The 17,262-nt window shown below is 50.0% G+C and overlaps 1 protein-coding gene across 4 annotated transcripts in view; it reads right to left on the bottom strand.

The window, feature by feature from the left end:
• Positions 1-17,262, bottom strand: part of UBE3C (ubiquitin protein ligase E3C) — a 114,172-nt gene that overhangs the window by 10,614 nt on the left and 86,296 nt on the right. For 2 of the 4 annotated variants that reach the window (XM_069587241.1, XM_069587242.1), the window contains exons 19-21: positions 14,818-15,030; positions 2,686-2,874; positions 2,524-2,590 (exon numbers count right to left, since the gene is read on the bottom strand). In XM_069587241.1, coding sequence (XP_069443342.1) covers positions 2,524-2,590; positions 2,686-2,874; positions 14,818-15,030 — 469 coding nt within the window. Of the gene's footprint in view, positions 1-2,523; positions 2,591-2,685; positions 2,875-13,391; positions 15,031-17,262 lie in introns of those variants that run through there. The other 2 variants (XM_069587239.1, XM_069587240.1) reach the window with 1 other exon arrangement.

Genomic DNA, 17,262 nt, shown 5'->3' with positions numbered 1-17,262 from the left:
GAATCTTCCTGGACCAGGGACTGAACTGGCTGTCCGCTGTACTGGCAGGTGGACTGTTTACTACTGAGCCACCAAGGAAGCCCCATCAGTTCAGTTCAGGCGCTCAGTCGTGTCCGACTCTTTGCGACCCCACGGACTGGAGCTCGCCAGGCCTTCCTGGCCATCACCAACTCCCGGAGTTCACCCAAACCCATGTCCACTGAGTCGGTGATGCCATCCAATCATCTCATCCTCTGTTGTCCCCTTCTCCTCCTGCCTCCAATCTTTCCCAGCATCAGGGTCTTTTCCAATGAGTCAGTTCTTTGCATCAGGTGGCCAGAGTACTGGAGTTTCAGCTTTAGCATCAGTCCTTCCAATGAATATTCAGAACTGATTTCCTTTAGGATAGACTGGTTGGACCTCCTTGTAGTCCAAGGGACTCTCAAGAGTCTTCTCCAACACCACAGCTCAAAAGCATCAATTCTTTGGCACTTTCTTTATAGGCCAGCTCTCACATTCATACGTGACTACTGGAACCCATAGCTTTGACTAGACGGACCTGTGTTCGCAAAGTAATGTCTCTGCTTTTTAATATGCTGTCTAGGTTGGTCATAGCTTTTCTTTCAAGGAGCAAGCGTCTTTTAATTTCATGCCTGCAGTCACCATCTGTGGTGATTTTGGAGCCCCAAAAGATAAAAGTCTCTCACTGTTTCCATTGGTTCTCCACTATTTGCCATGAAGTGATGGGACCGGATGCCGTGATTTTAGTTTTCTGACTGTTGTTGAGTTTTAAGCCAACCTTTTCATTCTCCTCTTTCACTTTCATTAAGACGACCTTTAGTTCTTTGCTTTCTGCCATAAGGGTGGTGTCATCTGTATATCTGAGGTTATTGATGTTTCTCCCAGCAATCTTGATTCCAGCGTGGGGTTCATCCAGCCCGACATTTCGCATGATGTACTCTGCATATAAGTTAAATAAGCAGAGTGACAATATACAGCCCTGACACACTTCTTTCCTGATTTGAAACCCATCTGTTTTTTCATGTCCAGTTCTAACTGTTGCTTCTTGACCTGCTCACAGATTCCTCAGGAGGCAGGCAAGGTGGTCTGGTATTGCCATCTCTTTAAGAATTTTCCACAGTTTGTTGTGACGCACACAGTCAAAGGCTTTGGCGTAGTGAATAAAGCAGAAACAGATGTTTTTCTGGAACTCTCTTGCTTTTTCTATGATCCAACAGATGTTGGCAATTTGATCTCTGTCTTTTCTAAATCCAGCTTGAACATCTGGAAGTTGACGGTTCACGTACTGTTGAAGGCTGGCTTGGAGAATTTTGAGCATTACTTTGCTAGTATGTGAGATGAGTGCAATTATATGGTAGTTTGAACATTCTTTGGAAGCCCCTATACAAAGTTTTAAATCAATGTTAGTCTTTTAACTTTGCTCCTACAAAATATTTAGACTTTAGGTCCTTAACACTTTCATATAAATTTAAAAATCAGTCTGTTGACTTTTACCAAAAAAACCCTGAAAATACTAGAACAACAGACTATGATTAAGGAAAAGACACCAAAATAGGAGTAGTTGCTTGAAGCAGCACTGTTTTCTTTTTCTTTTCCTTGCCCTCAAACGTGTAGCATGCAGCCAGGGGGGCTTCCTGGTGGCCCCGTGGCGGCCGGCGCTGGGCTGTGCCCCTCTGCTCAGGGAGGCGGCTCTCGGTCTGGTGCGTGGGGTTTCCGCTGCCATGGTTTCTCCTGCTGTGACACACGGGCCTCGGTCGTTGTGGAGCACAAGCTAAGTTGCTGCACAGCATGTGGGGCCTGCCCAGCTCAGGGACTGAACTCATGTCCCCTGCAATGGCAGGCAGATTCTTATTTCCACCTCACCACCAGGGAAGTCAAACTTTTGTTAGTGGTCTTTTTGCAGGGGGGAGGGGGGTTTAGCACTGTTTTTCAAAGCAGAAGACTGGACACAACCCTATGGCCTTAAGGACAGGCTTAGGAGGGCTTCCCAGGTGGCACTAGTGGTAAAGAGCCTGCCTGGCAATGCAGAAGACATTAAGAAAATGAGGCTCGATCCCTGGGTGGAGAAGATCTCCTGGAGGAGGAAACAGCCATCTACTCCACTCCTCTTGCCTGGAGAATCCCATGGACAGAGGAGCCTTGTGAAGTATGGTCCACACTGTCACAAAGAGGTAAGGCTGAAGTGACTTAGCACAGTACGCAGTGGCTTAAGAGGATAGTCTATGAAGAGAAAAAAACCAGGATGCAGAATAGCATGCACAAAGAAAACAAGCATGGAGTCTGCACTTGTGTGTAAACACGTAAAGACGCCAAGCACAGTGGTACTCGCAGTGGGCAGAAGCAGGGGAGGAATGGACAGGGGAGGAAACAGGAACAGGAAGTGGATTTCACTGTAACCTCACCTTGCCCGGGTGTTAAACCATGCGAGCAAACTGCCCATATAAAGAAGTACATTACAATTACTTTGGAAACGTGACCACGGATAACATATTCAGGAATAAAAAACAAGCAGTGATAACATACCTGAATAGTTTGTAAAGGATTTTAGGTCCTCTAGACTTATGGGAACTTGTGCACCAGAAATCAACACCTAAAAAAAAAGTTCACATTATAAAACTTGAGGTGGATTTTAAGAAAGATTTCCATGTCAGGAAACAACTGTGTCCCCAAACACAAGAAGTGGACCTGGATCTCCTGCTGGTCGAACATCCGCAGCCACTCCAGGCTCACCACGTTGGCGAGGCCCTGCCGGAACGCCAGGCAGTGCGGGCGGATCTGCCGGTTCAGCCGGTAGTCGGCCACCAGGTGGATGTACGCAATGCGATTGGCGCTGGTCACCGGGATGTCCTTCCCACCAGATTTCAGTTCAACTACCTGTGGATTTAAAACAAGAGTTGGAAACATCTCCGAGTATAGCCACAGGGCAAAACAAGAGCAAGAAACACTTATTTGAAGGGAATGTGACTGTGTTGCTCCACACATGAGCATTTTAGTGAGAAGTGTGTATCCAGCACATGTGGCCTCACAGACAGGAAGAGTCCTCTGACGGGGCCTCCAGAGCTTGGCATGCTACTCTGCGTCTACACTCACTAACCACCCCCGCTTTCTGCAAAGTCCTGAGGGTCCAGGTTACAATGCAACCATGGCATTTCGTTACAAAAAAAAATCAGAGATCACAAAGAGCAAAGATATGAACCAAACGATCCGCAAAGGTCAGAAGGGCTTCGCTGTGGAGAAAAGGCAGCGTAAGGAATTGATGTGGCGCACAGGCAGCATAAAGCCCCTCTGGATCTCTATGACTACTGTTCACTTCAGCTCAGTCCAGTCGCTCAGCTGTGTGCGACTCTTTGCAACCCCATGAACTGCAGCACGCCAGGTCTCCCTGTCCATCACCAGCTTCTGGAGTTCACCCAAACTCATGCATGGCCTTTGAGTCGGTGATGCCATCCAGCCATCTCATCCTCTGTCCTCCCCTTCTCCTGCCCTCAGTCTTTCCCAGCATCAGGGTCTTTTCAACTAAGCCAGCTCTTCCCGTCAGGTGGCTGTACAGGACTGCAGATGTGACGCAGAGGGCAGCGGTCTTCATCAGGCACACTGGCCAGCCCATCTCTGATGCACCGGCAGGCGCGTGACAGAGCTTCTGCATCACTGCGCAGGGATACACTCTCGGGTCGAGCGCAGGGTCAGGACCCCACAGGGCGTCCCTGGGGTACAGTGGGGAGGAGCCAGACCCGGGCGCCCTGCCCCCATTTCAGTACGTGCCACCGAGGAGTCCCTCGGCCCCAAAGCCCGCTGTCATCAACGAGGTGGTGACATGTGCCTTATCCACCTTGGGCTGGGACTATGTGAACTCACACAAGTAAAGCTGACTGACGAAACTCCACAGACGACTAGAGACGCGTCTGCCTGACTTACAGCGGGAGACCTGCAGAGCCCTGGTGTATGGGGCCGGGGGCTGCTGCCAGTGGGGGCGCCTGGGGGAGAGCAGAGGAGCGCTCAACGCTGCCCGCACCATGGCTTCCTTCTCCGCCTTGGGCCTCTGCAGAGCCGCTGTATTCCAGGAGCAGCGCAAACAACCCAACTCCCTCTGAGAGAGGGCATTTCACCACCACCAGCCCCTTTAAAAAAAGTATCACTTTACAGAAAAGGTACTTTAGAACCTGCTCAAAGCTCTACCTAAACGCTCTGTGGGAAAGTTACACAGCCACGTGTGGTCAGGGCCGCCCGCAGGGTCTGACGACACTTCACCGCTCCAGATTTGCGCGCTCAGCACCAGAAGAGCGAGGTCCGACAAGGCGCCGGGTGGGCGCGGGCTACTCTGGGTCACGGCTAAGACAGCCTGGATCACAGGCAGGCAGGTACTAAAGGGGGTGGTGCCCATGATCTGGAACACAGAGGCCCCCCCAGCCCCGTTACCAGCAGCATTTTCTGCAGCTTTGAAGAGGTGACTCTGCTGCACCTGAAAGGCATCACGTTACACCTATCCTTGGGAGCCCCACTCTGAGGAGCACCTGCAGCCTGGGAGGCCTGCACCCCGCGTCCTCCACGACGCGCAGGCGCAGTCACGCCCGCACCGCCGCCGCCACGCACATGCAGGCGCAGGCACGCACGGACAGGGGCCACCGCGAATGCACAGGGGCCACCGTGAACGCACTGGCGCCGCTGGCGCTTGCCCCACCCTCCCGGCCGCCCGTCCCCTGCTGGAGGAGCTCGGGTCAACGACTTGCCCAAGCGCACACAGCAAAGCAGCAAAACCCGGGCTTTAACCAAGGTCTCATGACTTGAGCTCAATGCTTTTCTACAGAACAGATGATTATTTATGGATCTATCTTAAACCCTGAGCATTGTCCTCAAGGGACATATGTGTATAAATCAGTGATCTGAAATTTCATGTTCTTTTTTAAGTAGGCTAACAAGCAGCCATATTGATTAAAGAAAAAAAATTTGAGAGCAACATCATTATTCTAAAAGGGAAGATTCATTAACATAAGCTGCTAACATAATGAAGTATTTGCATACTACCAATCTTTAAATCACGACATTTTATAAACCTAAACCTCTATCAGAGAACTAGGTTTTTATATATGTTTCTACAGAAATCCATATGCTCTCTCCCCAAATTAAGTACTTTACCAGTGACTCTAATTTTTCCAATTAGACTCTTTAGTATAATTATTCTTATGCATTATCATCTATAATTTACTCAGTGGGAATTTCTATGAATAACTGGAACATCTTCACACTTTCACTTTTAACAGATTACAGTATTATCAGTGGCACTTTAAGGGGACACTCACATATGCGACATTGCACCATGACCATCTATTTCAGAAGGGAAATGGGGAACACCCACCAGCAAAGGCCTCAAACAGGTCCTTACACAGCCCAGGGCCCAGAGCTTTCATTTCGTGCCCAAGACACCCACTAGGTGGGGCCAGGGGGCAGCAACACTGCACGCTGACATTTTCTTCTGACCATGATCAACCCTGTCTTCAAAAGCCTTTCACTTTGCAGGGCTGGGATTTCAGCTCCATGAGAGGGAAGAAGATAAGCAACCAAGGGACACCGGGCTCTGAGGCCGCCCCCCCCCCCGCCCCCGCATCTCAGAGCACCCCTGCCAGCTCACAGAGATGCCTGGACCTCAGCAGGCAGGGGGAAGCATTACTTCCTTGTCACTGGTTAGGATTCAGTCTCACCTATTTCTGAAACAGAGAGCTTTACAGACTAAGAGAGATGGAAAACTCAAAAACCACAAAGACGGTCGTTTAGGAAATATCAAGGTTTAGACAGGACGACGTATGACTCTTTGTGCATGCTTTTAGCTTTGCTTTTTAGAAGACATCACGATGGTACATTAGCTACAGAACACTTCCAAGTCTAGGGAGGAAGAAAGAAAAAGACACAAAACTTCTCCCGTTCTCCTGAGGGGCTCTGTGTACTGTTTGTGACACCCCAGCACTTCACACCTGCTCCTAGGGCTACAGTTTAAGAAACAGAGGGAAAAGGCAGAAAACAACAAGTGTAGAAGAAAGAGCACATGGAAAAGTCAGAACCTTTGTATGACCCAATGATTCCACTTCTAGGCACACACTCCAAATACCTGAAAACAGGGCCCCCACAGGTATTTATACAGCAATGGTAGGTCGTGTCCATCAACAGCTGGATGAACAAATGGAACGCGCCCAGCAACGGCAGACTCGTCAGCTCGAGGAGCTCCGACGCCTGCTGTGCATCACGGCGGCCTTGGAGGCGCTGTGCTCAGTGAGGTGAGCCAGTCACTGAGAGACAAGCGTGCCTGCCTCCACTCACAGGAGGGGCTGAGGCCGCCAGCCCTAGAGACAGACAGCAGAGAGGCGGGGGCCAGCAGCTGCTGGAGGGCAATCTAGTGCCAGAACATCCCACCCAGTGCACCTCTTCTCCGACTAAAATCAAATCTTAGTCCCGGATGCTGATCTACAGAATCTAATTTGCAAGATGAACATTACAGTTGAAGTCCTCTCATCAGGCCTTTCATTGCTTAACCAAATCGTAGTTTCTCTGAATTCTGGAACTGCCTGGCCCAGACACTCAGGCTCACAGAACCAGAACCTCCGCTTCTGCTGACAGCACACCCAGATGCTTTCTCATCTTTCCCTTTCCTGAGAGTGTCAGCCGTTCAGTCATGCCCGATTCTTTGGGGCCCCACAGCCTCTTCTGTCTGTGGCATTCTCCAGGCAAGTATACTGGAGTGGCTTGCCATTTCATTCTCCAGGGGATCTTCCCAACCTAGGGATTGAACCCAGGTCCCCTGCACTGCAGATGGATCCTTTACCATCTGAGCCACAGGGAAGCCCTATCCTAGCAGCTCTGAAACACACCTGTCAGGCTCTTACCCTAACAGGTGTAGGTCCAGCGTTCCTGAAGCCTGAGGCCTCGAAAGGTTCTCTACAGCATCACCTACTCTCCTCCATGGATGCTAAACTTCAGCCTCGTCCAAATCTGCTCACTGACCTGGTGACCCCTTATCACCCATAACGGGCCTCCTTCAGGCAGCCCTCCAGGAGCACTCCTGCTGAGCTTCTATTGTGCTAAACAGTACAGATCTCACAACACAGACTGTATCTGCCTCTTGTGAGAGTGAGTGTGCTCTCACATTTAAAACACACCTCCTCTGCCGAGCTCAAGGCCAATACCCACTCACTAGGATCTTCTGAGTGACAAAGGAGAGGAAGAAAGAGCAGCGTGGAGGTAAGCAGGGAAGGAGAGAGACAAACATCCAAACGGGTTCAGTGTGCGTTTTTGCCAAAATCAACGGTCAGTGCTGCACCCCGGGGTCAGGCACTGTGGGGGTGAGCTTACATTCAGTGCCGCCTGGACTGAACACTAGGACCTATTTAATATGCAGTGACTTTTAAGCTGGCAAAGCTGATAACTTCTGAAAGCCTGGACTAGAAATCAAGTAATAACAAAAAGTTAGAGAAGCAATTATGAAGTCTAAAGCTAACACTATTTTCACAGTTTAAATCCAACCACGAGTTGCAAAAAAGACTATCAGCCTCATCAATCTGCTTTAGGGCAACAGGAAAGATGCAGTTTCCCTGCAAAAGAGATGTGTTTGTCTGGAACCACATGTGAATGAGAAACACACAGCTGGGTACTTTCGAAGAGTTAGAATTCTTTTAATCTGACTGAAAACATATTACAAGTATAAACACACTAAGATAATTTTAGAATTCCAAATAGACACCAAGTCACAGCTACTCTTAAACATTGTGTATAGTGAAATTAATCACAATCCATTCTCATTAGAATGTTAACTGGCACTATAATATACTTCTGTTTTATGTACACAGTTCACTTCAACTCTTGCCAGATAAAGTGTTAATATTAAATAGAAAAATGGAGGAAACATTTCTGAAAATGAGAATACTGGTGATGGAGTGTAACAAATAGGAAAAGAGAAACTGATGCTGAGAAAATGCTAAATGGAATTATTTTAATCAGGGAGAAAAAGTATGTTTTATGCTATGGTTAGCCGAATTTGCTCTGTAGTCTTAAATTTGAAGTGAGTGACACTTCTCCTCCAGAGTCACTCGCTGTCCCCTATTCTCTCCAGAATTAACTGCTCCGTAGTCTTGAATCTGAAGTGAGTGACACTTCTCCTCCAGAGTCACTCGCTGTCCCCTATTCTCTCCAGAATTAACTGCTCCGTAGTCTTGAATCTGAAGTGAGTGACACTTCTCCTCCAGAGTCACTCGCTGTCCCCTATTCTCTCCAGAATTAACTGCTCCGTAGTCTTGAATCTGAAGTGAGTGACACTTCTCCTCCAGAGTCACTCGCTGTCCCCTATTCTCTCCAGAATTAACTGCTCCGTAGTCTTGAATCTGAAGTGAGTGACACTTCTCCTCCAGAGTCACTCGCTGTCCCCTATTCTCTCCAGAATTAACTGCTCCGTAGTCTTGAATCTGAAGTGAGTGACACTTCTCCTCCAGAGTCACTCGCTGTCCCCTATTCTCTCCAGAATTAACTGCTCCGTAGTCTTGAATCTGAAGTGAGTGACACTTCTCCTCCAGAGTCACTCGCTGTCCCCTATTCTCTCCAGAATTAACTGCTCCGTAGTCTTGAATCTGAAGTGAGTGACACTTCTCCTCCAGAGTCACTCGCTGTCCCCTATTCTCTCCAGAATTAACTGCTCCGTAGTCTTGAATCTGAAGTGAGTGACACTTCTCCTCCAGAGTCACTCGCTGTCCCCTATTCTCTCCAGAATTAACTGCTCTGTAGTCTTGAATCTGAAGTGAGTGACACTTCTCCTCCAGAGTCACTCGCTGTCCCCTATTCTCTCCAGAATTAACTGCTCCGTAGTCTTGAATCTGAAGTGAGTGACACTTCTCCTCCAGAGTCACTCGCTGTCCCCTATTCTCTCCAGAATTAACTGCTCCGTAGTCTTGAATCTGAAGTGAGTGACACTTCTCCTCCGGAGTCACTCGCTGTCCCCTATTCTCTCCAGAATTAACTGCTCCGTAGTCTTGAATCTGAAGTGAGTGACACTTCTCCTCCGGAGTCACTCGCTGTCCCCTATTCTCTCCAGAATTAACTGCTCCGTAGTCTTGAATCTGAAGTGAGTGACACTTCTCCTCCAGAGTCACTCGCTGTCCCCTATTCTCTCCAGAATTAACTGCTCCGTAGTCTTGAATCTGAAGTGAGTGACACTTCTCCTCCAGAGTCACTCGCTGTCCCCTATTCTCTCCAGAATTAACTGCTCCGTAGTCTTGAATCTGAAGTGAGTGACACTTCTCCTCCAGAGTCACTCGCTGTCCCCTATTCTCTCCAGAATTAACTGCTCCGTAGTCTTGAATCTGAAGTGAGTGACACTTCTCCTCCAGAGTCACTCGCTGTCCCCTATTCTCTCCAGAATTAACTGCTCCGTAGTCTTGAATCTGAAGTGAGTGACACTTCTCCTCCGGAGTCACTCGCTGTCCCCTATTCTCTCCAGAATTAACTGCTCCGTAGTCTTGAATCTGAAGTGAGTGACACTTCTCCTCCGGAGTCACTCGCTGTCCCCTATTCTCTCCAGAATTAACTGCTCCGTAGTCTTGAATCTGAAGTGAGTGACACTTCTCCTCCAGAGTCACTCGCTGTCCCCTATTCTCTCCAGAATTAACTGCTCCGTAGTCTTGAATCTGAAGTGAGTGACACTTCTCCTCCAGAGTCACTCGCTGTCCCCTATTCTCTCCAGAATTAACTGCTCCGTAGTCTTGAATCTGAAGTGAGTGACACTTCTCCTCCAGAGTCACTCGCTGTCCCCTATTCTCTCCAGAATTAACTGCTCCGTAGTCTTGAATCTGAAGTGAGTGACACTTCTCCTCCAGAGTCACTCGCTGTCCCCTATTCTCTCCAGAATTAACTGCTCCGTAGTCTTGAATCTGAAGTGAGTGACACTTCTTCTCCGGAGTCACTCGCTGTCCCCTATTCTCTCCAGAATTAACTGCTCCGTAGTCTTGAATCTGAAGTGAGTGACACTTCTTCTCCGGAGTCACTCGCTGTCCCCTGTTCTCTCCAGAATTAACTGCTCAGTGCACAGGGAAGCAAGGGGCACTTAAAAACAACCAGAAATAAAGGGATTCAATGAGGACTACCGTACAAACCGGTTACTTCAGAAATCCAATGAGATAGTACCAAACAATCTCGTTTGCCCGTATGCACTCTGAGAAGTTCTGGGCGTCACGGGAACACGATGGAGCGGCATGCCAAGCCCCTCTGTCCTGCCCGCACCTTCTGCGAGCAGCTCCACATGGCCAACCCAGGCCCCTGGGCCTCCACTACTGCCCCTGCTCTCATGGACTAGAATAATTCCGTGTGTGCATAGCACGTGAACATACGTGGCAGTTATTATTCACAAGAACCAAAAAAGCGGAAACAACTCAGACGCCGATCAACTGGTGAAGAAAAGGTGGTCTATCCATACGCCGTTTCTGGACGCCACTGGACTGGAAAAGGGGGGGAAGCACCAGCCCTTGTAGCCCCCAGGAAGTGAAGTGCCACAGGCCACATGCCCCGCGACCCCAGGTGTGTAGACTGTGCAGACGACAGGGCCCGGGGATGGGAGCAGCAGGGCGCGGCTGGGCCGGGGCAGGCATGGCCTGCCAACGGACACACTGTCTCCTCCGTGCAGCCAAAGTCTCCTACGATTTGGATGTGGGGCTGGCTGCCCTAACCCTCACTGCACACGGTACAGGGTGGAATCTATGGTACATGGATCATACCTCAGTAAAGCAGCTATTACAAAACTTAGCTTCAATTTCTAGTATGTTTTTTTTTACGGGTAAAAATAGCAAAAGCACCCAGATGGACAGGTTCAGCAGCTGAGGGCCACTTTACAGGGCGAGGAGCCAAGAAGCACCCCTGAGCCCGAGGCTCCAGAAACGAGGCAGAGAGGCAGGGTGCCTTGCCGGGAGCCAGCGTGAGGAACGCCGCCCATGGCAAAGGTCATGAGGAAGGAGACTTGACATACGCAAAGCTGTGATCAAGCCTCAGGAAACGCCCTGTTCCCAAGCATCTACCCCAAAACCAGAGTCTGTTTTATGCTCTCACCTACACCTCTGACTTTACGGGGGGCTCTCCCCCATAACCGTTTTTCTCGGAGAAGGAGTAAACGTGCAGCTCCAAGGCAATAAAAATTTTTGGGCGTGACAAGTGTGTTTTAGCTTACGGACTCCTCTGAAGGTTATCTAGCCCGCCTGTATAGGTTCGTCCGGCCACATGTGATTGGTTCAGTTCAGTTCAGTCGCTCAGTCGTGTCCAACTCTTTGCAACCCCATGAATCGCAGCACGCCAGGCCTCCCTGTCCATCACCATCTCCCGGAGTTCACTCAGACTCACGTCCATCGAGTCCGTGACGCCATCCAGCCATCTCATCCTCTGTCGTCCCCTTCTCCTCCTGCCCCCAACCCCTCCCAGCATCAGAGTCTTTTCCAATGAGTCAACTCTTCGCATGAGGTGGCCGAAGTACTGGAGCTTCAGCTTTAGCATCAGTCCTTCTAAAGAAATCCCTGGGTTGATCTCCTTCAGAACGGACTGGTTGGATCTCCTTGCAGTCCAAGGGACTCTTGAGAGTCTTCTCCAACACCACACTTCAAAAGCATCAATTCTTCGGTGCGCAGCCTTCTTCACAGTCCAACTCTCACATCCATACATGACCACTGGAAAAACCATAGCCTTGACTAGACGGACCTTAGTTGGCAAAGTAATGTCTCTGCTTTTGAATATGCTATCTAGGTTGCTCATAACTTTTCTTCCAAGGAGTAAGCGTCTTTTAATTTCATGGCTGCAGTCACCATCTGCAGTGATTTTGGAGCCCCCCCAAAATAAAGTCTGACACTGTTTCTACTGTTTCCCCATCTATTTCCCATGAAGTGATGGGACCAGATGCCATGATCTTAGTTTTCTGAATGTTGAGCTTTAAGCCAACTTTTTCACTCTCCTCTTTCACTTTCATCAAGAGGCTTTTTAGCTCCTCTTCACTTTCTGCCATAACGGTAGTATCATTTGCATATTTGAGGTGATTGATATTTCTCCCGGCAATCTTGATTCCAGCTTGTGTTTCTTCCAACCCAGCATTTCTCATGATGTACTCTGCATAGAAGTCAAATAAGCAGGGTGACAATATACAGCCTTGACGCACTCCTTTTCCTATTTGGAACCAGTCTGTTGTTCCATGTCCAGTTCTAACTGTTGCTTCCTGATCTACATACAGATTTCTCAAGAGTCAGGTTAGGTGGTCTGGTATTCCCATCTCTTACAGAATTTTCCACAGTTTATTGTGATCCACACAGTCAAAGGCTTTGGCATAGTCAATAAAGCAGAAATAGATGTTTTTCTGGAACTCTCTTGCTTTTTCCATGATCCAGCAGATGTTGGCAATTGGATCTCTGGTTCCTCTGCCTTTTCTAAAACCAGCTTGAACATCAGGGAGTTCACGGTTCACGTATTGCTGAAGCCTGGCTTGGAGTATTTTGAGCATTACTTTACTAGCATGTGAGATGAGTGCAATTGTGCGGTAGTTTGAGCATTCTTTGGCATTGCCTTTCTTTGGAATTGGAATGAAAACTGACCTTTTCCAGTCCTGTGGCCACTGCTGAGTTTTCCAAATTTGCTGGCATATTGAGTGTAGCACTTTCATAGCATCATCTTTCAGGATTTGAAACAGCTCAACTGGAATTCCATCACTTCCACTAGCTTTGTTCGTAGTGATGCTTTCTAAGGCCCACTTGACTTCACATTCCAAGATGTCTGGCTCTAGATGAGTGATCACACCATCGTGATTATCTGGGTCGTGAAGATCTTTTTTGTACAGTTCTTCCGTGTATTCTTGCCACCTCTTCTTAATATCTTCTGCTTCTGTTAGGTCCAGACCATTTCTGTCCTTTATTGAGCCCATCTTTGCATGACAGCCTCCCAATCTGAGAGGCACGAGATGTTTTAGACTTACTAAAGGCAAATTCTTTTGGGGAGTTGGAAATTATTAGTATAGTGGGTTGGTAAGGAATTATATTGGTGAAGGGTTTTTTATTTGTTGTGCCAATAATTGCTGCTAATTCCCTGCCCTGGGTGGGACAAGGGTGTCTTAGGTCAAACCTCTCTGCTGACAGACTAGCTTGTGTGACAGGATTATCCATACTCCTGCCACTAGCACATGATTGTTTACTACCTCTCAACCATAAACAGCACAGAGAGTTTTGGAGTATTTTGAGTCTTAATTAGCATAGGGCTTTTCTCATTGTTGAGTCGATGATTGCCGGCAGGCCTCCATATCCTTAGGCACCTGGGAATATATTAATCAATGTATTTGGAATAGAGAAAAGGAAATACAGTAGTTTTAAGGTTAGCAATACTAGACTTTTTGAGTTAATGAATTTTCTCTTTTGTAATAGATCACTGTACTTTGTTATAAATCACTGTGTCCTTGCTATGTAAAAATGTAACTTTATCACTATCTTAAGACTAAATAGATCTTAAGGGGAACATTGGTGAAAGGATTTTCATTTGTTGGGTTGATGTTTGCTGCTAAATCTCCATGTTCCCTGCCCTTATAATGAATATAACTAGCATATAGGAGAAATATAAGTATTAACCTTTAAGCATATAGGAGAAATAAGTATTAACCTTTAAGCATATAGGAGAAATAAGTATTAACCTTTAAGATTAATCATGTTAACCTTGGGTTAAATAAATTCCTTTCTTGACTGTAACTCACTACACCCTCACCCTATAGGAATGCAACTTTATTTGGAGGGTGGTGCCTGGTTTAAGAAAAAACACCCTTGGAAAAAATAAGTTTTTTGGTTATCAGAAAGAAAGGATCATAAAATGTCAGCAGGTCTCATAGCCAGAAGGTGATGTAAAATCCCTAAGACCTTTTTATGTGAAGCACCTGATTTTGATAAAGGTCAGGACTGCTGACCCCTGCGTGACTGTGTATTCATCCCTATGTGTAATGAAACGTATATAAGCAAACCCCAAAATAAAGAAAATGGATCAGTTTCTGGAAAGACTGATTCCCTCATGTCGTTCTTTTCTGCTCCCCGTTTCTCTGGCTGAATTCCCATCTGGAGCGTGGGTGCCCTCCAAGGCTACTTACTTGCCCCGGTTTTTAAGTTCCATAGGAGAAGGAGCCCAAGGAGGGGCACCTTCCGATATTCAAGTGGCACCGGTGGGCCAAGGTGGATGGTGCAAATTCCTTGTCTTGGAATTTTATTGGTATCCCACGTAAACCAAGTTATTCAGCCTCTTTTTCTCTCCTACTATTTTCTGGCCAAATTCCCATCTGGTGCATGGGTACCCACCAAGCCTATTAATTTTGCCTGGGCTTCTAAGATCGGACCGGAGGGCCTCAGTGCCTCCTCTCCTTCGGGAGGACAGGAAGACGCCTGCGGCGTACATAGGTGGTGATTGGTATTCCATGTGAACCAAGTTATTCAGCCTCTTTTTCTCTGCTAATTTTCTAATCCCTCTCTGTCTGTAATTAAATAAGTTATTTCTAAGGATGCCGACGCCGTCCCCACCTTCGAATTCCCTGGACCCATTGGGGCTGGACCCCGGCAGTGCCTCCCAGCCGCATGCAGGAGGGGAGCTGAGGCGGCACTCGGCTGGCCCCCTGGGCTCTGGCTCTGCCCTGTCTCTAGCTGAAATGTGCACAAGCTCCCACAGCACGAAGCCCGCGTGTGCAGACGGGGACACCCAGGTGTGACGGCCCCACCTGCCTGGGCCTCTCCGAGGTGGTGTGTCGGCCAGCGCGCACTGCAGGGTGCGCGCAGGCGCGGGAGCCCCAGCCCCACTTGCCTGGGCCTCTCCGAGGTCGTTGTTCACCACCGTGAAGTTCAGCCCCAGCTCCTCCACGTCGCCCTCGTAGCTCTTGAGGAAGAGCAGGTTCCGGTACACCTCAGGGTCTAGGGACGCCAGGTGGTGGATGTCCACGTCGGCGCTGGTCCCCAGCAGCTTGGACAGGAAGAAGCCAGCGAAGGGCAGCTCCACCAGCATGTTCTCATAGAGGGCCTGCGAGCAAGAGCAGGGGCCACTGGTCAGCACTTCACAGGGCCGCCTCTCACCCTGCCTGCAGGCGAGGCCGGCTGCTCAGCCTGGCCTTCATGGGCCCAAGACGGCCGAGCCCAGCCCGGCCCCCACAGGCCTGAGGCAGCCGACTCCTCTCCCCACGCAGGCGAGGATGCAAGCGCCACCACGTGCCAGCCCACAGCGCAGGCGTTCACACATACGCCCCATGCAGAGAACCCTACAACAGACGGCAGGGGGCCTGAGGGCTCGAGTGTGGCGGGGGCCTGCCAAGTTTTCCTGTGAAGCCTCTGCAGGTGGGTCAGCCTCCCGCGGCTGCTGCAGTAAGTGTGCCGACCAGTGGCTTCACCCAACACAGTCTGGAAAAGTCTGAACCCAGGTGTCAGCAGGCCACGCTCTCTGGGAAGGTCCTGCCAGCTGCGGGGCTGCCAGCCCCCCAGCCTCTGTGGGGCTGCTCCCCCTCAATCTGCTCTGTGCCTCCACCCTGCCCTCCTGCCTCTGATGCAGACACCACTCACTGGATCCTGGGACCCACTCCACCCAGGATGACCTCTGCTGAGCTTGCTCACATATGCAAAGACGTCTTTCCAAATAAGGTCACACTCACAGGGACAGGGCTTCCCTGGAGGCTCAGCAGTGAAGAGTCTGCTTGCGATGCAGGAGACCTGGGTTCAGTCCCTGGGCTGGGAAGATCCCTGGGTGAAGGCAACAGCTGCCCACTCCAGTATTCTTACTGGGACAATTCCATGGACACAGAAGCCAGGCGGGCTACAGTCCATGGGGTCACAGAGTGACTGAGCGACTATCACTCCCACTTTCTCTCACGGGCACAGGATATTAGAATTTGAGTGAGTCTTTCTGGGGGTCACAGTTCTACCCACAGTAGCAGGCAGGCCAGAGCACCCCGGTGACCAGCCCTCTCCTCTGGGTGGAGCACAGTGAGCGCGGGCATGGGCACTAGGTGCCAAAGTTGGGTTTCATGTAATTTTCGACATCAAGGAAGACAATTATTCTTTAGATTGTTTTTTCAACCATCAAATGGGGAGAAAGCAGCGTTCTTAGCTCAGCGACCACAGCCGCTCTTCCCACAGAGAGGTTGCCGCCCGGCCACACCCACACCCACCAAATGCTCAGCACAGGGTTCCTGAGACAGGCGTGTGTGATGTCACTTCTGCCCTGCCCCACCTCCCCACACGAGATGGCAGGCTTGTGCCACGGCCCAGCTTGGAGGGGCCCTTCCGTGTGCACACGGCCAGCACTGCTGCAGCCCCGGACAGCCGTCTCACACGCAGGGCAGTCTACAGTCATGACCTTCAATGCACCAACCTTACGTGCTCCCATTAGGCTCAGACACCCTCTGAGACCCACATCTTAGCTCTCACCCACTGATGTGACTGGAGCAGGCTACGAAATAGCCACGGATTGCAGCCACGAAACGTCCCCCAGAAGAGAGCATCCTCCAGGGGCGAACGCCCTCCCAGGGGCGAACGCCCTCCCAGGGGCGAACGCCCTCCCAGGGGCGAACGCCCTCCCAGGGGCGAACGCCCTCCCAGGGGCGAACGCCCTCCCAGGGGCGAACGCCCTCCCAGGGGCGAACGCCCTCCCAGGGGCGAACGCCCTCCCAGGGGCGAACGCCCTCCCAGGGGCGAACGCCCTCCCAGGGGCGAACGCCCTCCCAGGGGCGAACGCCCTCCCAGGGGCGAACGCCCTCCCAGGGGCGAACGCCCTCCCAGGGGCGAACGCCCTCCCAGGGGCGAACGCCCTCCCAGGGGCGAACGCCCTCCCAGGGGCGAACGCCCAGAGGGCACTGCGTGGGCTCCTGGACTCCACCTCCCCGAGGGTGGTCACCACACTTGGAGTTTAGGCTCACCCTCTCCCCCTCCAGCTATGTCCCCGCACTTCTCTGATTTGAAGACTGATGATTACTCAATTAGTTTTGAAAAAAAGGCAAGAAAGGCTTTCTTAATGAAAGAATGCATAATAAAATGGCAACCGGCACTTAGGTCCTCTCCTGATGATGTGAAGAAGGGCTGTTTTGAGACGCCAGGCTTTGCCTCAAGTTAAGGATGGCCAATACTATTAACCTGGCCCACTTAGGAACCCCATTACTTCTAATGAATGATGCCGTCAAAGCTAAGGAGCATTCTGCAGAGACGACAAGACTGATCCCAGGTGTCGAGAAAAGCCTCATTTGTACGGTAGGCTGTGAGTAAACTC

The sequence above is a fragment of the Ovis canadensis genome, chromosome 4 (assembly GCF_042477335.2).
Source record: "Ovis canadensis isolate MfBH-ARS-UI-01 breed Bighorn chromosome 4, ARS-UI_OviCan_v2, whole genome shotgun sequence".
NCBI classification, from domain to species: Eukaryota; Metazoa; Chordata; class Mammalia; order Artiodactyla; family Bovidae; genus Ovis; species Ovis canadensis.
Note: the sequence above shows the minus strand (reverse complement) of the source record. Positions and strands in the feature narration are given on the sequence as shown.